The sequence below is a fragment of the Eublepharis macularius genome, chromosome 1 (assembly GCF_028583425.1).
Source record: "Eublepharis macularius isolate TG4126 chromosome 1, MPM_Emac_v1.0, whole genome shotgun sequence".
Lineage (NCBI taxonomy): Eukaryota > Metazoa > Chordata > Lepidosauria > Squamata > Eublepharidae > Eublepharis > Eublepharis macularius.
The window spans coordinates 184,222,235-184,249,014 of record NC_072790.1 but is presented as its reverse complement, the minus strand read 5'-3'; the positions used below and the strand labels follow the sequence as shown (position 1 = coordinate 184,249,014).

General features: G+C 42.1%; 1 protein-coding gene across 2 annotated transcripts in view; it reads left to right on the top strand.

Annotated features, from left to right (window-relative positions):
• DISP1 (dispatched RND transporter family member 1) overlaps window positions 1-26,780 on the top strand; it is a 197,898-nt gene that overhangs the window by 142,235 nt on the left and 28,883 nt on the right. For both annotated transcript variants that reach the window (XM_054983478.1, XM_054983487.1), the window contains exon 3: window positions 7,895-7,924. In XM_054983478.1, coding sequence (XP_054839453.1) covers window positions 7,895-7,924 — 30 coding nt within the window. The remainder of the gene's footprint in view (window positions 1-7,894; window positions 7,925-26,780) is intronic.

The window sequence follows — 26,780 nt, the reverse complement described above, 5'->3', positions numbered from 1 at the left end:
ATATCTCTTCCTGGGATAAATCCAGATTGATCTTGGTGGATGTAATGTTTAATAATAGAATTTAATCTGTGAGTTATTATAGAAGTAAATATTTTGTAGTCCTGATTAAGGAGTGAAATTGGGCGGAATGATGCTGGGTTGAGATGATCTCTACCAGGTTTTGGGATCACTATGATATTTGCTTCCTTCCATGTGGGAGGTTGTTTTCCTGTGTTTAGTAAAAGGTTACATGCATCTGTTAGCGGTTGGGCTATAATTGTACTGAATTTCTTGTAAAACTCTGGCGGAAAGCCGTCCGGGCCTGCTGATTTATTATTTTTTAAGTTTTTTATCACCGTTTGAACCTCTATATTTGTGATCGGGCTATTTAGTATTTGTTTATGTTCCTCCTTTAATTGTTTGATGTGATTTGCTGAGGATAAGAAATTGTTTATTGCATCTTTTGAAGGATTAGTTGAAGTGTACAACGTTTTATAAAATTCTCCAAAACAATTAGTGATATCTATTGACTTATAAAGTGTCTTGCTGTTTTTATCTTGAATAGCGTTAACTGTTCTAGAAGCTCTTTTTTCTTTTATTTTCCAGGATAGTAATCTCAGTTGCTTTGGTGAATGGAACCAATATTTCTGCTTTAGATATAATAAATTTGTTTGAATTTGATTAGTTTCTAAAGATTCTAACAATTTTCGTTCGTTTAGAAGTTTGCGGTAAGTTTTGTTGCTACCTGTTATTATATGTTGTTTCTCTAATAAGGAAATATTTTCCAATATTGATTTTTTCTGCAATTATTTGGACTTATGAACTTGGGCTGAGATTGAAATTAATTGTCCTCTTAATACAGCTTTTAAAGCATCCCATCTAAAATGGGGAGATATTTCTGGCGAGTCATTATCTTTAAGATAGTTTTTGATGACCTGTTCTATGAGTTTTGATGTGTTAGCATTATGAAGAAGATATTTGTTGAAACTCCAGTGTCGCTCAGGGTTTTCCGATGATTGAGTAGTTAATGAGCAGGAGACCCAGGCATGGTCTGAATTTGTAAAGTTGCCTATTTGAGAGTTGATGACTTTACCTCTTAAATTGTCAGTTATTAAGATATAATCAAATCTGGTGTACGTTTTGTGTCTAGCTGAATAATAGGTGAAATCTTTCTCATATGGGTACATTAGACGCCACAGGTCAATTAGTTGAAATTTTTTTAAAATTGCAGGTAATTCTGTTTCTAATTTATTTGAAAGTTTTTGAGAATTATGGGATGTTTTGTCGAGTTTGTAATTGCAAATGTAGTTAAGATCACCCCCTATTATTGTATAGCCTTCCTGAAAATTAGCTAGATTGTTTAAGGATTCATTCAAAAACTCTAGCTGATTGGAATTCGGGGCATATATTGATCCCAGGGTAAATAATTGATTGTCAATGGTACCTTTTATAAAAATGTACCTCCCCTTAGGATCTATTAGAGAGGATTTATGCTGGTAATTGGTTGACCTGGATATTAGGATTGATACCCCCCTAGATTTTGAAGAACCTTTCACATTATACTGCTGTTGAATCCATTTTGCTTTAAGTATTGTGTTACTAGAGGAGTGAAGGTGCGTTTCTTGAAGAAGGGCAATGTTTGTTTTCTGTTGAGTCAGATCATTCAAAAAAAAATTTTCTTTTGATTACATTGTTAAGACCTCTAACGTTATAAGATATTATATTCAGTTTTGGTAGCATTTCAATTTAGAAAGGGTGCAATAAAATTGTAGGTTTAATATAATGTGTTTTTAGGTAGAGTTATATTGTTTTGATTTAGAAATATAATTGCAAAACAATCAGATTCTGTATATAAGTTGTTAATAGAAATATAGAGCAATCCTTAACCCAACAATGTTTGTAATATACTATTTCATATGTTAGTAATAATACCAAAAGATTGCAATTGAATCAATAAATCTGAAATAGCAAGAAACTTCAATGGTTTGCTATGAACTGCATATAATACACGCAACAATGATAATATAATCAAGTCTAACAATTTTTTTAGAGTCTTGAACCGTGTACTTATAATGAACTTTGGATATTATCCTTGTTAACTGTGGTATAATTCACTAGTGTTGGGTAGTATCCCTAAACACTTGAACTGCCAATGTAACTACAAACTATCATTCACTATTATAACAATCAACAGTCTATAATAAACAACTGATTACAAGTAACTGTAAAGACCAACAAACAAACCAACAAAGGGAAGTTGATTAATAACTACCAACTTCCAACTGTGTCTTCCGCTCTTTTTTTCACTTTTTTTTTGTAATTTTTTGTAATTTTATAATTAACCTTTTTAAAAAAAATATTTTATTTTTGTTTTTTGTTATTATTATTGGTATTATTATTATTATTATTTTGTTAATACAATATTTTATTTTAATTTATTTTGTATTTACTTTTGCAATATCGACAATAAACAAACAATAACACACAATCAATTTTTTGAATCTTATCTAACTGAGGATTCTCTTTGTTTAACTATAAACCCTTCTTCCCCCCCTCCTCCTACCTCCCTTTCCCTCTCTCCAAAGTAGCCCCTTCAATGAACTTATTCCCCTCTTATATCTTAACGTTATAAAGGATAAATGCTCAGCTAAAAGCAAATATATTTTTTCTTTTTTTTTAAAACTAGCCTGTTAATCTCCTTTAACAAATGCTATTCCAACTCCGTGTGGTTGGTGTGTTAGAATTCACACACCAATCGTTGGTACAATACCAAGCTAATCGATTGGAGTTGAAATTAAATACAAATAAATCAAAAGTTTATATATTAAACTATTCTAAATAAAAACCCTTTGCTACAGAGAGCTAAATATAGAAGGTCCCCATCCTCCCCCACCCCAAACCCCGGCTATTATTGTATATATTTATTGTAGTGAAAAACATAACATTTCATATAGTGCTTAATAGGTCTATTGCTGTTCCACTTCAGGTATTTCTGACAGGAATTTTACTCCCTTTGCCGGGAGAGAAGTCCTGCGACCTCTTCCTTTTCTGCGATGTCTGATCCATCTCCATGTCAGGGCTCAAGTTAATGCTTCTCAAAAAGGATCGACCTGATTCTGGATCCGTTACAATATATTGTCTGCCATGGTGTTGAATTGAGAGTTCAGTGAAGTTTCGCCATCTGTATTGGATTTTGGCTTGCCTCAAGAGATCTGTTATTTCCTTAAGCTCTTTTCTTTTGTTCAATATTTCTCCAGGTAAATCTGTGAAAACTTGTATAGGAATATTATTTAGGAGGATTGATCCTCTACTTCTAGTTTCTGACAGGATTTTCTTGCGAGGTTTTTGATTGGCAAATTCTACAAGAATATCTCTTGGATTAGCTCTTTGTTTTTTTGGACCTACACGATAGGCTTTTATTATCAGTGGGATCGATTCTTCTTCCAAATTAAAAGTCTCATTAAGCCATGAGGTCAGCCATCTAATTAAATCTTCATTAATATTAAAATTCTCATCCACCCCATGGAATCTAAGATTTCTCTGCCTTGTGCTCATTTCAAGAGAAAGAACTCTGTCGTGGAGATTTTTGTTCCCAGTTTGTATTTCTTTTATAGCACTGTGTGCTGAGTTGCTAAGCTCCAACGCTGCCTCAGCTTTTTGAGTAGTGCTTATTAGGTTCAATTTAATTTCTGTTAACTGTTCTTTAATTGGGCTCAAAAGTACTGCTATCTCTTTAAGCATGTTGATTTGTAGTGCCTTCAAGTGTAAGGAAAGCTCTGAAGCGGAGGAAGGGTTTTCAGTGTTAATGACTGAGATCACTCCGTCCGCCATTTTAGAGCTAATCTCTTCAGTCAGTTCTCGTGAAGATGTTTGACTCAGTAATACTGAAAAATCTTGTGATTTCTTTGTAACTTTGCCTGTCTGTTTCTTCTCCGATTCTTGTTTGTCCATTTTGAGTGCTTTTGAAACGTTATATTGCTTAGCTCCAGGGTTTTCGGCCAGGGGAGGATTGGAGCTTACTAAAACGCTCCTGACTCCATTGAAGCCGAAGCCATGCCCCTTGTTGCCACTATTTGATGTAGTTCTGGAGTGGAATATTGCCCCATATCTTCTATACTAAGACAGATGCAGAAAATTCATACAGCTTCTCGGCTTTTTTTTCAGCAGGAACATGGCGGAACGGAGTTCCAGCACCTCTTAAAAATGGTCACATGACTGGTGGCCCCGCCTCCTGATCTCCAGACAGAGGGGAGTTTAGATTGCCCTCCGCGCCACTCCAGTGGCGTGGAGGGCAATCTAAACTCCCCTCAGTCTCGAGATCAGAGGCCAGGGCCACCAGTCATGTGACCATTTTTGCTGAGGACGATTTAAACTTTTAAAATCTCTCCTTGTTCCAGCTGACCCAAAGTGACATCATTGCGTGGTCCCGGTAATGTGCGCGCACTTTGTGCATGTGCATGTGGTACCAGGGGCACCACCTCCCGCCAGGAGTTGCCCCCTGTGCTGGCAACCCACTGAGTTCCACCACCTCTTTTCCCAGAAAAAAAGCCCTGCAGCTTCTCTGAAGCCTCCCTGCCTTTTTAAAAGCAAACCTTTGTCATCCAGTGGTTTCTTTGGACCTCCGTATATATTATTCAGAAATTTTTAATGTTTGTCATAATGGTTTGGATCCAACAGAAGAGGTTGGTGGAGTGGATGTTTCCCCACCTTCCTTGAGCAGCCTGCTGCTTGTCTCAAAACTCCTCTCCAAGAATCAGGAGAGCCTCATAGACAAAAGGTTGGGACTCTGTAGCAATGAGGGGGGAATCAGGTAAAATCACTTCTCCCTTATGCCAATGCAAGGCATGTGTGGATGGAGCAAGATGCAATTTTAATTGACCCCCCCCCCTTTTATTACTGCAGCACAGTGCTTTACAGGCTGATTTCTATAGGTTTATATTTATTCAGTAGTAACTGGTTTTATACAAGGTAGTTTTAGAATAATTCTCAACATCTTTCTGAAAAGACAGGTAGGGTTTTTTTTTAAACAATTGTAGTTATCAACAAGTTGCACCATCTTTGATCTATATCAGCAATGCTATTTTTGAAAGCCAGAGGGTTTCAAAAGTAATTTATGATATATTAAAAAATATCTTAAAATCCCACTGAATACATGCAAGTCTTTGGATGGAGCAACATTTCTGCTTGCAACCCCAGTCTGTATTTTGCATTTTACTTCCTCAGTGCTCTTAAGCATCTACTGTGTTGCACAAAATGAAAACGTTTTTCCTGTCTAAAAAGATTAAAGGTCACACCTGCTAATATACTGTTTGCTTCTAAAAGTATGCACAAAAACACCAAGCGTGTCAGAATGAAGTTCTGTATTGTGTTCAGTATGTTGCAGCTGTTTAGGACATATTTATTGTATCGATTGGTTAGAAATGTTATCCCTTTTAGACATCTACAAAAAATTTTTAGTTATGCCTTTAAAATACAGAAATGCATGGCAAAATAGATCTTTTCTACTTTCTTAACGGATGCTTATACGCACAATTTTATGCTTCAGTTTACTTTGTCTAGAGAACCCTGCCCAAACTGTGAAGGCTGTAGATTTGGGCTGAGGGAGCAGGTACTCCCTACCCTTAATGAAAAAATAGTGACTTTTCACATTTTATCCATATGTTGTTGCATATGGATAAGCCAAAGTGTGTAATACAACAAATCAGTATAATGAGACTTATGAACTGTTAATTGTAACAATAGTATACCACTAATTTGATGTACTGTGCACATGTTACAGCTGGATGTATGTCTTAAGCATTTTGTCACTGGAAGGTATATATTTAGGATGATGAAAGACACTTAACTGAATTTTAAAAAAAGGCTCTTGGAAGATAGTAATTTTGAATGAATTCTGTTGCTTTGAAACAAACACTAGTTTAGCTATGGAGGTTTGTGCTTTTTTATCTTATCCCTTTATGATTTCAGAAGTGGTATTGTTGCATGCCAATTTTCAAAAAGCCGTACTGTTTCAGTACCAGAAACACAGTGCCTTCAGGTAGCCCCATGGCTCAGAATGGTAAGCTGCAGTACTGTAGCCCAAGCTCTGCTCACGACCTGAGTTCAATCCTGGCAGAAGCTGGGTTCAGGTAGCCGACTCAAGGTTGACTCAGCCTTCTATCCTTCTGAGGTTGATAAAATGAGTACCCAGTTTTCTGGGGGTAAAGTGTCGATGACTGGGGAAAGCAATGGCAAACCACCCGGTAAAAAAGTCTGCCAAGATTTTTTTTACGGTGTGGTTTGCCATTGCCTTCCCCAGTCATCTACACTTTACCCCCAGAAAACTGGGTACTCATTTTACTGACCTCGGAAGGATGGAAGGCTGAGTCAACCTTGAGCTGACTACCTGAACCCAGCTTCAGCCGGGATCGAACTCAGACTCGTGAGCAGAGCTTGGGCTGCAGTACTGCAGCTTACCACTCTGAATCATGTTAATAAAGCTTACTTAATGAGCCAGAGAGCAACCTTGTATATTCTACTTCAGTGCAGTTTATTAATTATATATATTTCAATTGACGAAGAAAGACATGGCCTTTAAAAATAACCTTGCACTGGAAGTGCATGGTATAGTTAAGAATCAAGGATTTAAATTTCCTGTTTCTCCTAACAGCCAGTCAACTCAGTGTTTTAAAGAGTACCTTTTAAATTCACCTCTGAAGAGCTACTCGAGAGAGCTTTGTAACATTCCTTCTAAGAAATGGGGAGAGTGTTTTTATCTTGTTTTTCTTTTGACTTAGTCTTGAAAATTCTGAGCAATTAGGGTTGTCGGGGCCTCAAGAGCCAAAGCAGGGGGGCAGGGGCAGCAGTATTTCCATGCATGCACTCCCATGCTCTGACATCATTCCTGGCACAACAGAGGAGCCACAGGGTGTGCTGAAGCTGAGCTCAGTGAAAACCACCCCTTTGGAGGCAGTTTTCACTGAGCTTGACTTCAGTGTACACTGTTATTCCTTTGTTGCATTGGAAAAGGAGTGCAATGGAAGAGTTGCAGAGCTTGTTTTACTGAAAACAAGCTCAGTAAAAACCGCCTCCAAGGGGGTGGTTTTCACTGAGCTTGGCATAAGCATGCCGTGAGATTCCTCTGTCACTAGCGCGATGGCAGAACACAGGAGAATGTGCACACGCTTCTCCCCACACCATGTCTCCCCCACCCCTGTTGGCTAGGTGAATGGGGCTGGGGTGTGGTAGGTGGGGGTTGAGGGATGGCAAGCCTATGAGTGACATATGATTTACCTGCATTAAAATACTAGCACAGTATAGAATTCTGAAGATGAACCTTCGTTATTTTAATCAATTGAAAGGTGTTTTAGGGGTTAAGCCAGGGGTCCGTCCCCATCATGGCACTGGCCAAGTGTTTTTAGAAAATAGGTGGGGCCAGGAGGGCTTTTGCCTACCAGAGCTTCTGAATGGCTGAACAGATTTTCTACAAGTTACTTTGGTAGCAGTTTCCACCATAGCACGAGGATCTTCACTGTGTTACTGAATGTACACAGTGTGTATACAACAAGATATTTTTTAATAATACAAAGCAAAATGTTAAACAAAGCTTTTACCTGAAATGCTGAAGAGTTGCTATGAGAATTGTGGATAACCTTCCTCTCTGATGTTTTGTGGTTGGTACCATCTCCTATGGCAGCCATTTTGTGGTTGGTGCCACCCTCTGTGGCAACCATTTTGTGATTTGTGTCTTCCCTGTGGCAGTCATTTTGTGGTTGTGCTCACCCGTTTGTGTCACAGTTCCAAAATTCCCACCAGCTTAAAAAGGTTGAAGACCCCTGGGTTAAGTATTTGAAGGGAATACTGAAGTATAGGTAAGAATGTTACTTAAAATTGTTCAATTTCTTAACTTAAAATTGTTCTGTGTTTGATTTTTTAGGCCAGTCAGAACACTCACATTGCCCAAAAGGTAAGATGCTCCCTCTTATGTGAATTCTTTCTGTTTTCTTTTGTGTTCTTATGCATTCCAGCAACGGGTGGGAAGGGCTACCTTTTGTGTGCAGCTGTTCAGACTAGGGATGCTGCAGACTTAAAGTACAATCTAAATTTGAACTTACCATGTTTGAAATGTGCATTTTTTGTTGAGTTACGCCTTCCTTGTAATCACCTTGGGAATTTGCTGACAATTTTAAATTAGTAATTGCAAGCAGTTTGGCATCTGCTTGGGACAGTGTGCAGCAAAACAGCTTTCTGGGTACTAGCTGATCAGGTCCTCATGAGATGTCTCCTTTAAAAATAGCCAATAGGTTGAATGTGGTGTTTTTGTGCCTGTATAGTTGGCAGCATTCCTCTTCCCTTGCTCTTTACAGCCAGGAATCTTTTTCTGCTTTATATTTCCCACGAGATATCAGTTCTGTATCTAAAAAAGTGTTGCTCAGTTTTACTTCACATTCAAGTATGAGCTGAGCACAGTTCTGAGACTAGGAACTTGAAATGAAATTAGCTCCTGAAAAATATGATGCTATCAGTATTTAACAATATTGAAGAGCTTTGGGGTCCTAAAAGTATGTATTGTGATTTCATAAGGCAGGAGAAAGAAGTGGTCCTATATAACCATAGATGACGGCATCTTTGGCTATATCACCCACCTAGGGTTGCCAGGTCCCTCAAGTCTCCCAGCGGGGGAGACTAGGATGCTGGCTCCTCTCCTGCCAGTGCTTTTGTTGTTGTGAGGGCACGCGCACAAAGCATCCGCGCTCCCGGGCATGCATGATGACATCACTCCCGGGAGTGACATCATCACGCAAGGTGAAAGGGCACCCCCGTGTGACGATGTCATGCGCGCCAGGGAGGGGTAGAGAGAGTGGGCAGCTCTCTGTCTCGCCGCCGCCATGCCCCTTCCCCAGCGGCGGCCACAGCAAGAGAGTGAGCTGCGGTGGCCACGGCCTGCTCTCTTGCCGCAGCTGCCCCTGTGCAGCTGGCAGGGGCATGGTGGCGGCGAGAGAGCTGGTCGTGGCCACCATAGCTCGCTCACTCTCTCGCTGCCACCACCGCGCCCCTTGTCCCTGCCAGCACCAGCTGCGGCTGCGGTGAGACAGCCGGCTGCGTTGGTGGTGGTGAGAGCGGCGTACTCTTGCAGCCACCGCCTGCTCTTTCTCTGCCACCTTGCTGCCCGCTCTCGTGGTGCAGGAGTGCGCCCCATACCCAGGGGCGTGCTGCGCCACCCGCAGATGGGGCGCCCCAGGGAGCACGCCCCCCCCGCCAGCCAGGTAAGTGGGAGCAGGGGGGAGGATGGGATTGGGGGATCCGCCACCCCGAGCAGGGGGATGGCAACCCTACACCCACCCAGTGTGAGCCATTATTTAAGAACTGATGTGCGTATATCTTTTTGTTGCTTTCCCATGTAGCTAACAATAGGATTAAAAATGAAATTCCTGTAAAACAAAACATCTTTATCTTAGTAATAAATGTTTTCCAGCTATCTTTGGGATGCTTCTTAAATTTTAATGTGGCTGGAGATCGCTGAAAAGAATGGGCAGGAGAGTCCTACCATTTTGTAATTTCGTCCTCTTTGTGAGGACTCCACATTGCGAGATGCAATTAAATCTTGCATCACTTTCCTTAATTAACAAAGGTTGCATTGCAGGGCTAAGTATGCAGAAATAAGAATTAATTATTGAAGTAACATTTTGTTGCTGACCACAATATGTTTGTGTGTCCTAATTCGGTCATTTGAGTATTCAGATAAAAAATTCAGTCTCCTAAATGTGACGAGATTGTTGAGCATATAAGAAATTGTATAGACAAAAATAATCAGCATTGTTATACAGGCGCTTAACAAGCATTTGATTAGTTTATTATGAAATTGTTGTTTGTAAAAGCCAAGAATAGACTAAGAATGCAGATTATTTGATCTCTTCAACTTTTTCTTTGGCGATTCTGCATAACTGTCAGCCTTATATCCAGGGGTCATTCTGTAGAAAAAGAGCTGGAGGTACTCATTAGCATAACTCATTAGCATAACTCATTAGCATATGCCACACCCCTTGACATCACCGGAAGTGTGTCGTGACTGATTTCCATATGCCACACCCCCTGACATCACCTATCCTGGCTGTTTTGGACCCAATCCTGGCCATTCAGGGCCAAAATTGGGCCCAAAATGGCAAAAAGGGGCTGAAAATGGCCAAAAAGTGCCCAAAATGGTCAGGATCGGGCCGCTGCTGAGTGGGAGACTGATCCACCACCCATCAGAGGCCCGATCTGGGCCATTTCAGCCCCAATCTAGGCTGAAACGAGCCGAAAATGGCCGAGTCAGGTGGGCAGGACCACCTGACATGTGACCTCTTTGGGGACTGGCCGGAACTGTGTTCCTGCATGTTCCCTTTCGAAATGAGCCCTGCTTATATCTGTAAGATGCCTCCTTTATATTGATAACTGATGAGGCTTCTTCATAGACCTTTATCAATGAAGATTTATTACCTCTATTTAAAACATTAAGTAATTGTTCCCAATTTATTTACAAAAATAACAAGGAACCAAGGGAGTTGCTTGCAGATACAAGACTAGACATGCTGATATCCTTAGTGTTTCCAGGAACCACTATGCAAGGTGGTGCACCACAGTTCTCTTTACCCTCACACAGATTGCTTAATTCAAGGTTTCTTAGCTGATTGATCCAGAGGAGTTAGCCGTGTTAGTCTGTAGTAGCAAAATCAAAAAGAGTCCAGTAGCACCTTTAAGACTAACCAATTTTATTGTAGCATAAGCTTTCGAGAATCAAGTTCTCTTCGTCAGATGCATGATCCGAACTGGTCAAATACAGAAGAGGAGGGGAAAGAGGGGAGAAAGAAGGGGACATATATCACAAGGGGACAGAATGCAATTAGCGTGGAGGCAATCAAAACATTCCTTTGCTTGGAAATGACTCACTCGCAATTACTTCGAATTTGGTGACAACTTATATCTACAGGTGAATGGCACAGCCATGGGCACACGCATGGCACCACAATATGCTAACATATTCATGGCGGACTTAGAGCAACGCTTCCTCAGCTCCCATCCACTGGAACCACTACTATACTTAAGATTCCTGGATGATATCTTCATCATTTGGACCCATGGGAAGGAAGCCCTTGAGAGATTTCATCAGGACTTCAATAACTTTCACCCTACTATCAACCTAAGCCTGGACCACTCTACACAACAGGTACACTTCCTGGACACCACTGTACAACTACATAATGGACGAATAAATACCACCTTATACCGGGAACCAACAGACCGATACTCATATCTACATGCCTCCAGCTTCCACCCTAAACATACCACTCGGTCTATTGTCTACAGCCAAGCCTTACGTTACAACCGTATCTGCTCCAATGCTCTCGACCGAGACTCACACTTAAGAGATTTACAACAAGCATTTTTGAGACTACAGTAGCCACCAAATGAAGTGAAGAAACAAATCAACAGGGCCAGACTAGTACCCAGAAACAGTCTGCTCCAGGACAAACCTAAAGGAACTAACAACAGAACGCCACTGGTTGTCACCTATAGCTCCCAGCTCAAACCCATCCAACGTATCATCAGTGAGCTACAACCCATCCTGGAAAATGATATCTCTCTCTCAGAAGTCCTGGGTGGAAGACCTTTCCTTGCCTACAGACAGTCCCCCAATCTTAAACGACTTCTCACTTACAATCATGAATCGGCCAGCAGAGTCACCAGCACAGGTACCAGGCCCTGCAACAGACCCAGATGCCAGCTCTGCCCCTATATCTACCCGGGGAATACAATTACAGGACCCAATGGCATCAACTACACTGTCTCTGGCTCTTACAGCTGCTCATCCTCCAATCTGATATATGCCCTCATGTGCCAACAATGTCCTTCTGCTCTGTACATTGGACAAACCAGCCAACCTCTACGCAAAAGAATAAATGGACACAAATCTGACATTAGAAATGGAAACGTCCAAAAACCAGTGGGAGAACACTTCAATCTACCAGGACATTCCACCAAAGACTTAAAGGTCGCTGTGGTTCAACAGAAACCTTTCAAAAACAAAATCCAACGGGAGGCTGCTGAATTGGAATTCATATGCAAATTTGACTCTGTCAAGCTGGGACTGAATAGAGACTATGAATGGTTATAACATTATCACAGGTAACAGATTCCCTTTACAGAGGCATGGTCTGGGGGAGCCCAGTGACGCCTGGTGTGGGCTTTCGGGGACCACAGTTCTCCTTGTCAGATGCAGCTGGCAGGGAGAGCTGTGGTTATCGAAGGCTTATACTACATAGGAATTGGATACTTTCTCCCGTGGTCCTGAGAGTGGAGCAGTCAGTCCTGACTCATGGGTAGCTCCTCCTTCCAAGCAGGGTCGGACAAACTCGTGATCCTAGGGGGATGGGCTCCCGTCGGCTCTCCAGTTTTTTCCGGCCCTGCTTCTGTGAGGACGCAAACTTCGTTGCTCTCTGGAGCAACCCATCCTGGAGAAGAAAGAAGAGAAGAAAAGGAATTTGCAGGCGCTCGCTCGCAGGGGAAAAGGAAGGACTTGTTCCTCCACCACCACCCCCATACCCACCACTCCCGAATCCGGGTGGGGGCACGATTCGACTGCGAGCAGCAGAGCCGACATTTTTTCCCAGGAGTGGGAACCCGGCTTCTGCAGGGGCTGAGGCTGAGTCAGGGAGACAGCCGGGCGGCCGCAGAACACACAACCAGACGCTTTTTTGGCACGAAGCCTTGCGAACGGCGCAGCCGTGGCTAAAAAAGCCGCGGCAGAAAAGCCGTGGCTACGGCAGCAGGAGAAAAAAGAGCGGCAAAGCCCCATTTAGCGCCAGAACGCCAGATCGAGGTAAGAGGCGTTTTGAATGGGGGGGGTGCTTGCCGCCCACCGGTTGGGGCTCCGGAGGGGCTTCTAGCAGGCTCTAATGGGGGCTGCTCAGCTCAGTGTGTTCCTGCAATTGGTATTCTCCCTCTTTCTATGCAGGGAAGTTTTTGGCGGGAATGGCGGCGGAACCGAAAGCAACTGAGGGGAGGACGGTGGAATTATCCCTCAGTGGTATGGAGTCATCCAGCTCCCCTTTATCACCCCACTTACCCCAGAGGGGGTCTCTAGATACAGAACCTGACCTTTCTGGCCAAGAAGCTAAGGCCAATATATTGGCATGGATTAGGTCAGAAATAAAGAAAAGTGTGGAAGGGGCTGTGAAAGACCTTAGGACTCAGGCTGAAAACCCCTGTTCAGAGGGAGCAGGACAATCTTTCTCAGGTCGGAAGAGACATGCCAAGCCATCCGTGGCCACTAAATCAAAGAGAAAGAAGGTGGAGAGTTGGCTAGAGGGAGACTCCAGTGTGTCAGAGGATTCCCCTTCAGGTTCGGATTTACATGAGCAATCCTCACAGAGTGAGGAGGGAGAGCTTTCAGATGAGGAGGAGGAAGATGTTGGCCAACTGCAGACCAGGCTTTTTCCTCAAGAGGTATACAACAAACTACTGGCTAAGGTCCTTAGGACACTTGAGATTTCCCAGACTCCTTCAGGGTCCCAAGATTCTGAGCAATTATATCCACAGGGCTTAGAAAGGGCACTTCCAAAAATGGGGCCCAAACAGTCAGGGGTGCCACTTCCCCCTGCCTTTCACAACGTTCTCAAGGCTGAATGGGACAGTCCTGCGAAACCCAAAACTTATCATTCTGCTTTCAATAAGTTTTACTCTTTGACCCCTGATGCGGCAAAGCAGGTTAGGCTGCCTACTGTGGATGATCCTGTCTCGATTCTTGCTACGTCATCGATTCTGCCAATGGATGCAGAAGGTGTGCCAAAGGATCCGTCAGATAAAAAGATAGAGCAAGCTCTGCGCAGAAACTATGAAGCTTCATCGGCAGCACTGAGAGCCTCGGCTACAGCGTCACTTTTTGCCAGAGCAGCATACACATGGGCTTCAGACCTGGCTGCTGCAGGGAGCGAGGTTCCCAAAGATATTAAAAACGAAGCAAAGACACTGAGAGATCTCTGTCTTTTGGTGCTACACCTCTGAAGATGCCAGCCACAGCTGCTGGCGAAACGTCAGGAACTACAATGCCAAGACCACGGCAATACAGCCCGGAAAACCCACAACAACCATCGTTCTCCGGCCGTGAAAGCCTTCGACAAGATTGCTCTTACCTCGGCCTTTGCGGCAGATGCTACTTTGGATGCTTTCCAAATGTCGTCCAGGGCCATGGGTTTTAACGTCACCGCCCGGTGTAACACATGGCTTAGGAATTGGGATGTAGACCCACAAGCGCGTAGTAGAGTAGCAGCCATTGCCTTCTTGGGGAGTAAGCTATTTGGAGAGGCCTTGGATAGGTACCTGGTGGAAGATACTGAGAAGAAGAAGGTTCTGCCGTCCAGGAAGAAAGATGCGAAATACAAAGGTCGACGGCCCTTTAGAGATAACAAAAGGTTCTCGAGACCGGGACCAGACAGACCCTTTCGAAACCGTTGGCAATCTAGACAAGGGAGTGACCGGCGGTCATTCAACTTCAGAAAATCACCCACACAGGCAAAAGGACAAAAGAAAGGAGGTCAAGCATGACTATTGGCCGATGGTCATGCAAATCGGGGGACGACTGCACCATTTCTCCGATCAATGGAAGCAAACGATATCGGACAAATGGGTGTTAGAAATAGTATCCAAAGGCTATTCTTTGGAGTTCGACAAGATTCCGCGACGCCGTTTCATTCAGTTACCACGGGACACTCTCATACAGAAACATCTCAAGGTGAGAGAGGCCGTCCGACATCTGTTGGAGATACAGGCCATAGAACTGGTGCGGGTGAGACAACGGAGGCAGGGAGTGTATTCTGTGTTTTTCATCGTTCCGAAGAAGAATGGGGATGTCAGGGCTATTCTGGACTTGAAATGGCTAAATCGTCATGTGAAATCACGCAAGTTCAAAATGGAGACGATGAAGTCAACCATACAGACCATTCAGAAGGGAGACTTTCTCGCTTCCATAGATCTGTCGGAGGCCTGTTTACATATCCCGATAAGGAGGTCACCTTCGCTTCGCTTACGATGGGAAACACTATCAATACAGGGCCCTGCCATTCGGCCTGAAATCTTCTCCGAGAGTGTTTACCAAGGTTCTAGTGACTCTAATAGCCTTCCTCAGAACTTAGGGGATAGCTCTGTGCCCATACCTCGACGACATCCTGATAAAATCCTCATCCATGCGGTCGTCCCAGTCAGCAGTGAAGGTTACGATGGACTGTCTGGAAAGGCACGGATTTGTCGTCAACAGACAGAAAAGCACCCTGACGCCTACCCAGGTGATTACACACTTGGGAGTTATTGTGGACACGATCAAAGACAGGGCTTTTGTGTCGTTGGAGAGACGACAGAAAATCATAGAGATGGTTCGGGAAGTTCAGAGGAACAGATGAGTGGAGGTGATGCTGTTGGCCATGCTGCTGGGGATGATGGTGTCATGCCAAGAGACACTTCAGTGGTCCCGCTTTCACACACGGCCTTTGCAACGCTTCCTTTGCCCGTACCAAAGGATAATAATGACCAGAGGGGAGAAGGTAGTAGAGGTTCCGGAGGCTCTGGCAGTAAGATTGGAGTGGTGGACAAATCCGATCAGATTCATAGAGGGTGTACCACTCAGAGAACCGAAGAGGATCGTGCTAACCACGGACGCAAGTCTGACAGGTTGGGGTGCACACATGCAGGACAGAATGATTCAAGGTCTGTGGAACAAGTCGGAAAGACGCTTCAGCATAAACCTCCTCGAACTAAGAGCCATAAAGAACGGTCTACAAGAGCTACAGAGCTATTTAAAAGACCATCATGTTCTTGTACAAACAGACAACATGACGGCAAAGGCCTACGTGAACAGACAGGGAGGCACCAGGTTCAAAGCTCTGATTGTGGAGGCAGAGGAGATCTTCACCTGGGCAGAGACAAACTTAAGATCCCTAAAGGCTGTTCACGTGGCGGGCCAACAAAACCATCTGGCAGACTGACTAAGCAGGAACCTGGTGGACCAGGCAGAATGGAGGCTGGACCCTCTAGTCTTCGCCCAGATATGCCAGAGGTTCGGGAAGCCGGAAGTGGATCTATTTGCATGGGCTCGGAACACTCAACTTCCAAGATTCTTTTCAAGACAGAAGGAACAACACGCAGAAGGAATAGACGCCCTGAATGTGGACTGGCCCAAAGGTCTCCTGTATGCGTTTCCACCGTTGAGGATCATTCACAGGGTAGTTCAAAAGGTTGTGGAACAGCGGGCAGTGGTAATTCTAATTGCACCGTTCTGGCCCAGGAGACCATGGTTCCAGGAACTCAAGAGACTGTCGCAGTCGGAACCGTGGAGGCTTCCATGCAAGAAGGATCTGCTGACCCAGGACGGAATATGTCATCCAAACCCGGAGACGTTAAATCTGGCAGCCTGGAGGTTGAGCGCAGTCAATTGATGGACCTAGAATACGACGAGAGTGTCATATCTACAATGTTGGCATCGAGGAAAAGCTCGACGAACAGGATCTATAATAATACGTGGCAAGTGTTCCATTCGTGGTGCATGGAGAGGAGTCTGGTTCCAACGAAGGCTTCTGTCAAGAAGATTTTGCTATTCTTACAGGAAGGACTGGAGAAGGGGCTCAGCACGAGCACGTTGAAGAGGCAGGTGGCGGCATTGTCGGTAGTGCTGGGTTCGAAGAGAGGAATATCACTCACGAAACATCCGCATATTAAAAGATTTTTGAGAGGCGCCATGCTGTTAAATCCACCACAAGTCCATAGATTTCCGACGTGGAACCTTAATTTGCTACTGACAGCTCTTACGAAGGAACCGTTTGAGCCTATGGCTACTTGTTCTCTTAAGTTGTTGACCTTAAAAACGGTATTCCTAGTAGGGATAACGTCGGCCAGGAGGGTGTCAGAGCTTAGGGCGCTATCAGTAAATAGTGAGTTGTGTACCTTCCATAATGACAAGGTAGTGCTTAGACTAGACCCTGCTTTCATTCCCAAAGTGAATTCTCTGTTCCATAGAGAAGAGGACATAGTTTTGCCTTCCTTCTGTGCTAATCCAAAACATGAGAGGGAAAAAGAGTGGCACAGATTAGATGTTAGGAGAGCACTGAGTTTTTACATAGATAGGACCAGGCATATCTGGAAGGTAGAGAGTCTGTTTATATCTTTCAGAAGCTGCTCTATGGGAGACAGGGTATCAGCTTCCACATTGAGTAGATGGATTAAGGAATGCATAGTCTTAGCTTATAGGAATAGGAAGGTGGAGTTGCCCACAGGGATCACGGCTCACTCTTTAAGTGGGGGCGGCTACTTCTGCAGCTTATAGGTCTTTCCCTTCCTTGGAGAGGATTTGCAGAGCGGCAACATGGAAATCGGTACATACATTTACTAGACATTACAGAATAGATCAGTTGGCCTCGGCGGAGGCTGCCTTTGGGAGACGGGTATTACAACATGTTCTGTAATACATAGGTTAACTCCCACCCAGAAATTCGCTGCTAGATGTATATCCCATGAGTCAGGACTGACTGCCCCACTCTCAGGACCACGGGAGAATGGAAGGTTCTTTTTCACTTACCGTGAATCTTCCTTTCTCTGTGGTCCGAGAGTGGGGCAGTCCAAATCCCACCCTGAGACACTGTATAGGAACGCTATCGGTTTATACTAACTATATGATAGGAAAAGGAATTTAGAACTTGTTTGAGTTCGTTTGTTCCTGTTTATGTTTTGTCTTTTGAGTGTCTGTTAGTTGTGAGTTGAGTTATTCACAGGTGCAGAAATTGGAGGGTGTTCCGGGCTTGAAAACGAACTGGAGAGCCGACGGGAGCCCCTCCCCCTAGGATCGCGAGTTTGTCCGACCCTGCTTGGAAGGAGGAGGAGCTACCCATGAGTCAGGACTGACTGCCCCACTCTCGGACCACAGAGAAAGGAAGATTCATGGTAAGTGAAAAAGAACCTTCCATTCACTGCTACAAACTAATACGGCAAACTGACTGCACACCAAAAGGAGATGTTTACATTTCCAAGCAAAGGAATGTTTTGATTGCCTCCACGCTAATTGCATTCTGTCCCCTTGTGATATATGTCCCCTTCTTTCTCCCCTCTCTCCCCTCCTCTTCTGTATTTGACCAGTTCGGATCATGCATCTGACGAAGAGAACTTGATTCTCGAAAGCTTATGCTACAATAAAATTGGTTAGTCTTAAAAGTGCTACTGTACTCTTTGATCTAGCTGATTGAGATGACTATAAAGACAGTTCTACATTGTACTTTTGAATTTGTTATATATGTGTATTTTAGATGACATTTTTAAAAATTGTTCATGAATGCTAGTTGACTTTCTCTAGTAGCTGATTCTAACAAAGCATTGGTGGTGGCCACTTCTGGGGAAAAACAGCTTAGTGTAATTAATTCATGTAAAACTGTCTCTTACAACTTTCAGTTTCTCAGCTTATGGAAGAGCAGCCAAAAACTTGCATGAGTTTGTGGATCCAACTCTTGGTAAGGGCCCACTGCAGCCCCAGTAATTGCAGTATTTTCTTGTACCCTGTACTCTACTAAGCTTACTAGAAGAAATGTTTATTTATTACATTTTATTCCTTCCTCCAAGGAGCTCTTGTAGATGCCCATCTGTGGCAGCAACCAGGATGGAGAGGAGAAGAGAGGGATGAAGGATAACTGCCCTTTGATCTTCTGGTTCTCTAAATCACACACTCTGGGGCTTTGATTGGCTGGCAATCACTTGGCTTTGCATAAGGCTTAAATCACAAGAGTGTTTCTCCTTTTATTCAGCTGCCCGCAATCAGTAAGAAGGGGATACTCAAGCTTTATCTAACTGGTTGTTAGTGTGTAAGCTTTCCCAAAAGGTACTTAATTGTGAGCCCTTTTCATAGCTATTTTGATTTAACATACAATATTCTGATATAACTGAACAACAAACATTTATTTACCGAAAGTAAGGTATAACACAGTAAAGATTTAATGTGGAACTATCAGTATGGAATGTACATCTGTGCTCCCCAGAGACTATATATTTTCCACACTGTGAGTGAACATTTGAACTGAGCCTTAAACATAGACATGGACGGCAGATTTGATTCCTTTTTCGCTTAACTGGGTTCCTCAGCATTCAAGGTTCAACTCTAATCTTTTCACCGCAGTTTGCGGCTTACATTCGGGTTCCAGGCCATTTGTTTAACTCTCAGAGATCCTGATCATAGAACCTGTACTTGAAAAGTTAGATTTGACAGGCCCTTCACAAGGTGCTTGTTTACTTCCTCAGCACAAGTTTCCTTCCCTAACCTGACCCCAAATCCTAACTGAAATCCAAATTAAAAGCGTGTCTGAGAGCCAAGCTACAAGTGACGCCTGACACAGGTTGGACACTTGTCAGCTTCCCTCAAGTTTTTTTTTTAAATTTTTTTTATTGGATTAGATGTCATTAAATTATACATTACAATCAATTTCCTTTAATTTTTCCGATTCTAACCCCCTCCCTTTCCCCCCCTTTTGTTGACTTCCAACAGTTTTCCAACCCCTTGTCCCTTTTCCCTTACTCATTTCAAATTTATTCTATCAAACGTAAACTTTCACTTTCTTCTAAGCTTATCTATATAACACAGTGCTCCTTCTGTCTTCCTACTTACTTTAACAACTAAATAATACATAACTAAATAATACATTCTTGGCATATTTTCTTTTGATAATAATCATTTAGCTAATTTTGATACTCTATACTCTATTTTATAATCTCATCTTCAATATGGGACAAACAATTTATCCCTCATTTAGCATAATTTTAGATACTTCTATAAACAGTACATTCAATATAAGTCAACCAATTTAACTTATACTCTATATATTACTTTTTCTACATATCTTATCTTCATACTGTTTTAATTATATAATTATATTATTCTTCCATTATGCAGCTATCCACCAAAAATAGTCAACCAATTTGACCCATATATACCTCCAAACCAATTCAATCAATTTAATACATGATCTATACCTTAATATATATTTTCCCACCTTACTTAAATTCCTTCATTGCAATTATAAAATTATCTCCATTATACAATTATTGCCAAAAATGAAATTAATTAGTTTCTATCCTTATAATTAGTTATTCTATCATTATAATTCTTGTAATAACACCTATAATATTTAATGCTATATATAATAGTCTAATAAAATAATTGCTTAGAAATTCTCATTTACCTCTCCACCCCCCGGTAAAGTCACCTCCCTCTACTTTTATTGTATTTCAGTAATTTTCAAACTGCCACAGTTCTCCTCCCACCTCCCATTTCTTCACTAAATATTGTTTCAGCTTCTCCCAATCCGTGTTAAACTGTCCTGGATCAAGGTCTCTCAGTTTCCTTGTCATTTTGTCCATTTCCGCCATGTACAGCAATTTGTAAATCCAGTCATCGATAGTTGGCACTTCTTGCACTTTCCACTTTTGCGCGTACAAAAGTCTAGCCGCTGCTGTCATGTAAAATAGCAATGTCCTATATTGTGCTGGAATGTCCTCCATTCCCAAGTTCAGTAGCAGGAGTTCTGGGTTCTTATTAATTTGAAATTGTAAAATCTCGCTTATTACTCTTATTATTTCCCCCCAGTACTGCCTAGCTACCTCACAAGTCCACCACATATGATACAAAGATCCCTCATGCGTTTTACATTTCCAGCATTTATTAGACATGTTCAACTTCCCTAGCGCAATTTTCTTTGGTGTCATATACCAACGATAAATCATTTTGTAGACATTCTCTTTAATATTAGTGCATGTCGTGATCTTCACTGTATTCTTCCACAAGTATTCCCACGCCTCCATTGTTATTTCCTTGTTAAGGTTTATAGCCCACTTCACCATTTGCACTTTAACTGTTTCATCTTCAGTATACCATTTCAGCAGCACTTTATATACCTTAGAGATTTCCTTTTTATCCTCTTGTAAAAGTGCCTGTTCTAATTCCGAATTCTCCATTCTTATCCCTCCCTTCACACAGTCCGAATTATAAAGATCTCTGATCTGTCTGTACTGAAACCAATCGTAACTTGGAGACAACTCGTCCTGCGTCTTTATTTTAGGTTTAGAAAATTCCATTCGGGTTATCTCCTTATATGTTAAACACTGTTGTTCATTATCGACAGTTCTCGGATCTATTACTTCATATGGAACCACCCATGAGGGGATTCCATCTTGTAGGTAATTTCTGTACTCCTTCCAAGTTGTGAATAGGCTTCTCCGAATATAATGATGTAAGAACATAGAGTCTGCTTTTACTTTATCATACCATAAGTATGCATGCCATCCGAATATTTTTTTATATCCTTCTAAGGCCAGTAATTTCCGGTTTTTCAGCATCATCCAATCTTTCAACCACACTAAACAAATTGCGTCATAATAAAGTCTTAGGTTGGGCAGTTGCATTCCGCCTCTTTCTTTTGCATCTTGTAACACTTTCATTTTCACTCGAGGCTTTTTGCCTGCCCAAACAAAATCTGATATTTTCCTCTGCCATTTTTCAAACTGCTTAGAGTCTCGGATAATTGGTATTGTCTGTAACAGAAACATCACTCTTGGCAACACATTCATCTTAATTACTGCAATTCTTCCCAACCATGACAAGTTCAGTCTGTTCCATTTAATCAGGTCTTGCTCTATCTGAGTCCACAGTTTCTCATAGTTGTTTTTAAATAAATTATATTCTTTGCAGTCAGTTCAATTCCCAGATATTTCACCTTACTTGTTACTTCGCAGTCTGTTATTTCCATTAATAGTTGTTGTTTTTGTTTAGTCATATTTTTACATAATATCTTTGACTTCTTTTTGTTTACATAAAATCCTGCCAAATCTCCAAACTCCTTAATCTTCTCTATTACTTTTGGCATATTCTCCATTGGATCTTCCACAATTAGCATTATATCGACCGCAAATGCTCTGACCTTATAGGAAAAGTCCTTTATTTTTATTCCACGGATTGCATTGTCTTCTCGTATCTGTATCATCAGTATTTCCAAAACCAAGATAAACAACAGTGGAGACAACGGGCAACCTTGTCTTGTTCCTTTACCTATAGTCAATTTCTTGGTCACTTCGTCATTCACCACAATTGCTGCACTCTGGTCTCTGTAAATTTCCTTTACTGCTCTTATGAATCTTTCTCCCATTTGTAGCTTTTCCATGGTGGCAAACATAAAGTCCCAGTTCAAATTGTCAAACGTTTTTTCAGCGTCCACAAAGAAGAAACCAACCTCCTTATCACAACGTTTGTCATAGTATTCAATAGCATTTATAACTGTCCTTAAATTGTCTTTGATTTGTCTATTTGGCAAAAAACCAGCTTGCTCCTCCTCAATAACTTCAGAAAGCCATCCCTTCACTCTTTCCGCCAGTATCTTCGCAAAAATTTTGTAATAATTATTAAGTAACGATATAGGTCTATAGTTTTTCACGTTAGTCAGATCTTGCCCCTCTTTGGGGATCAGTGATATATTAGCTTCACTCCAAGTGTCTGGGATCCGTTGATCCTTTAAAACACCATTAATCACATCTTTTAGGAATGGTGCCAGTTCATTAGCCATTACCGTATAAAATTTGGCTGTAAGTCCATCCGGTCCTGGCGCCTTTCCCAAGTTTGTTGACTGTATTGCCTTTCTTATTTCTTCCTCCGTTACTTCATTGTTCAATTTGTCTCTCCAAACTTCCGAAATTACTGGGAGCTTCATTTTCTCCAAATATGTCGCTATTGAGTCTTTATTCACCTCTTTTTTAGTATACAATTTGGCATAGAATTTATAAAAGGCTCTGCTAATAGCTGTCTGTTCCAGGTACACTTTATTGTCCTCACAGATTTTATTTATTATTTTCTTCTCCTTTCTCTTCTTCAATTGCCATGCCAAATATTTCCCAGGTTTATTTGCACCTTCAAACGCTTTTTGATTCATTCTCTTAAGATTCCATTCCAATTCTTTGTTATTCATTGCTGTCAGCTGTTCTTGAAGAATTTTAATGTCCTGGTAGATTTTCTTTTTCCCTGGTCTTTTCTTTAACTGTATTTCTTTGGCTTTTATTTTCTCCGTGATCTCCTGTCTCTTCTCCTCTTTTTTTCCCCTGGCTCTTCCATTTAAGTCCATTAATATGCCCCTAATTACTGCCTTGTAGGTGTCCCATACCTTGTTGTTTGGTACTTCTCTATTCATGTTATATTGTATGAAAAACTTTGTTTCTCTTCTCAACATCTCCATATTTTCTCCCTCTTGCAGCAAATCCTCATTTATTCTCCATCCTTTCCTTTTACTCCTTTTCCCCAACTTCCACATAATTGGATTATGATCTGAGCCTACCATAGGCATTATTTCCACATCCTTAGTCCAAAGCGCTAAGTCTTTTGAGGCCCAGATCATATCAATTCTTGATAACGTAGAGTGTCTCGCGGAGAAAAACGTATATTGTCTGCCTTTGGGATTTTGTCTTCTCCATACATCTTCTAAAGTTTCCTGTGGCGTCAATACAAAAAACGTCTTTGGTAATAGTCCTCTTTTCTTTTGTGCAGTTGCTGACTTTTTATCTAGTTCCAAGTTTGTCACTCCGTTGAAGTCTCCTGCAAGAATTATCTGGTCATAAGAAAGTTCATCTAATTGCTTCCTCAAGTCCTCAAAGAAGCTTTCTTTTGCTCCGTTAGGTGCATAAATTCCAATCACCAATACTCTCTTTAAATTCCATATACATTCCACTGCTAAAAATCTGGCATCCGCATCTTTCATCACTAACTTTGGCTGTAGCTCCTCTTTTATATACAATACCACTCCCCTTTTTTTCTTACTAGAGGCCGCTACAAAATCACTGCCCAATTTATTCAATTTTAGATACTTTGCATCCTGTTTTCTAATATGAGTCTCTTGCAAACATACAATATCACATTTTTGTTTTAGTAGCCAGTGGAAAATACTTTTTCTCTTATTCGGTGAATTAAGTCCATTTACATTCCAAGATAAAACTTTGCACTCCATATTCATAATCTTGTTGCTGGTAAGTCCTTTTCATTGTCCCTTATAAACTGCTCCATCTCTGATTCAGATCTAATGCGCTTTTTCGCTCCTCCAAATTCAAAGGACACTCCTTCTGGTAGTTCCCATCTGTACCTTATTTTCATGTCCTTCAGAATCTGAATTAGAGCTTTATATTTTTTCCGATGTAACAACACCAATCTGGGTAATTCCTTCATGATAATAATCGTCTTGCCATCAATCTCCAATGGATCTTGAAACTGTTTAGTCACAATCTTCTCTTTTATATTTCTAGTCGTGAATTGCACAATCACATCTCTTGGTAGTTTCCTCTGGGTCGCGATTCTTGAATTTACACGATATACCACATCTAGGATAGCCACAACTTCCTCCTCCTCCTTCCCCAGGTATTCAGCTAACACCTCAGTGATCTGTTCTTGAGCTGTCTTTCCTTCCACTTCCGGCAAGCCGCGAAACCTCAGCTGCTTCTCCATATGTTTACTTTCCGCAACCGCCATTCTCCCCCTCATCACCCCCATCTCTGTTCGTTGCGTATCTGCTAAGTTCTCCACCGCGCTTTCCACTACCTTGACTCTTTGCTGTGTTCCCTGCAGGTCATTTTGCATAGTTTTCATACCTTTCTTCACTTCTGCCAGCTCATTTTTCGCTGTCTCTTTAACCTCTTTCACCAACTCCAGTTTCATGTCCTTGAGCTCTTTAATCACTTCTAAAAGTTTTTTATCCAAATTCTCTATTGCCGATTGCCACTCTTTTTTCGACATCGTGGGGCTTGCTTTGGCTCACTCCCACGAGTCCGCTCTCTTCCTTAGCTCCGTGGCGTTTAATTTAATGTCCTTTTAGTTTAAATGTCCCAGTCTTTCCAAAAAAAAAACTTTTAAAGAGTCCAAAATGTCGGGTGTCTTTTCTCTATGATTCCTCTATGATTTTTGTAATCCAATATGGCTTACTTCCTCTTTCGCTGAAGCCGCGGCTCTTCCCCTTTCAAAAATGGCGGTTCCCTACTTCCTGCCCTCTGGCAAGGGCCGCCTCTCTCCAGCAACTCTATTGTTGTTACGTACTTCCTGTTTCCCGACTTCCCACAGCAGTTCTCGCGATGGTGAAACTTTCTCACAGCCTGATATCTCCTTATAACCACAGGTATTCAAAACAATAGTCCAATTTCTTTAATAACTTCGTTTAACTTAGTCCTTTTTCTAATATAATTCTTGCCGGGTCCTCCCCTCCTTATACTTGGTCTGTTGCAGTTTAAAAATCTACTTTAATTCTTCTTTAAGTAATCTGTCCCTTTCAAGAGATAGTGATCTTTATCTTCTCATTCACTTTCCTTGGGCTGTAATCGCTGTTTCAATCTTAAATTCCCATCCACTCTTCCTTCCCCTGTTGAAGCTTGGGCATGTAGGTCTTATGCCAACCGCATTGGCACCAGGACTGCTGCAGAGATTATAGCCGACCTGTCTTAGGGTGGGACCTCAAGGGTCGGGAGAGGATCCGTTGCGTAGGACCCCCCCTCGCCCGAGATCGACGCGCCCTGAGGTGCTTGAGCGTTCTATGCCTGTTCTCCGCCTGAGAACAGTCGGCCGCGGGCTTGATTTTGCCCCGTCGGCTGCTTAAACGGCAGTCCGGTCAGCTCCACGATTAGAGCTGCGTTAGACCTCCATGGATCCCAAACCGGAAGTCCAGCTTCCCTCAAGTTTTGATGGGAAATGTAGGCATCCTGGTCTTGCAGCTGTAATGAAGAGCCAAGCTGTAAAACCAGGACGCCTACATTTCCCATCAAAACTTGAGGTAAGCTGACTAGTGTCCAACCTGTGTAAGGCGTCACTCGTAGCTTGGCTGTAAGCTTACAGTGTTATTCACAGCTGCCAAATCCATGCCTGAGGGGGGAAAGCATCTTTTCCCTTCTTAAGCTAAGGCTAAAGAAGGCTAGCTCACCCCCTCCCAACCAGAGGAGTACCAGGGGCTCTGATTGGCTGGCAATCACTTGGATTTGCATAAGGCTTAAATCACAATGGTTGGTTTACAGCCCGGGAGGAAAGGTGGGACTTTGTGAATGGTTACCACACCTTCCAAACACTGTTGTCTTCACAGAATCCTTTTGTTGTAGGCTGAGAGCGCCAGAGGTAGGGACTGGCTAGAGGTAACCCAATGGCTAAAGTAGATTTGGACAAGGATCTCTCCCCAGTCCCAGTGTGGCCTTATTGGCAATATACCACACTGCCTTTCTACAGCATCCTTCAGTAACTGCCTGAACATTCTTCCAGCTGGAAAATATTTCATGATAAACCCACCTAAATTGTTTGCTGCAGTTTGAATCAACTTAATAAATAAGTAATCTTGATTGTGGCAGACAGATTTAAATTACCTAGCCATCTTTAGTCTTTTTATTTGCGTAAATATGATCAATACCTTCCTCTTTTAATCAAGTCTTACATTCTACATCTTAATCACTTTTGGTGTAGTTTCTATATTTATTTATTTAATACATTTATTAGCTGCCTTTCCTTCAAACAACAGTTAAAAACAGAGTTAAAACACAGTTAAAATATATTAAAAGGTGTCCTAAATAAAACAGACTTTAGCTGTCTCTTGAAGCCAGAAAGTGAAGGTCCAGGCGTACCTCCCTGGGGAGATTGTTCCACAGTTGTGGGACTGCCACCAAAAAAGACCTCTGCTGTGTACCCATCAACTGAGATTTTTTTGAGCGATGAGACAGTCAACAAGGCCTCTCCCTATGATCTTAACTTTTAGGCCAGGACATGT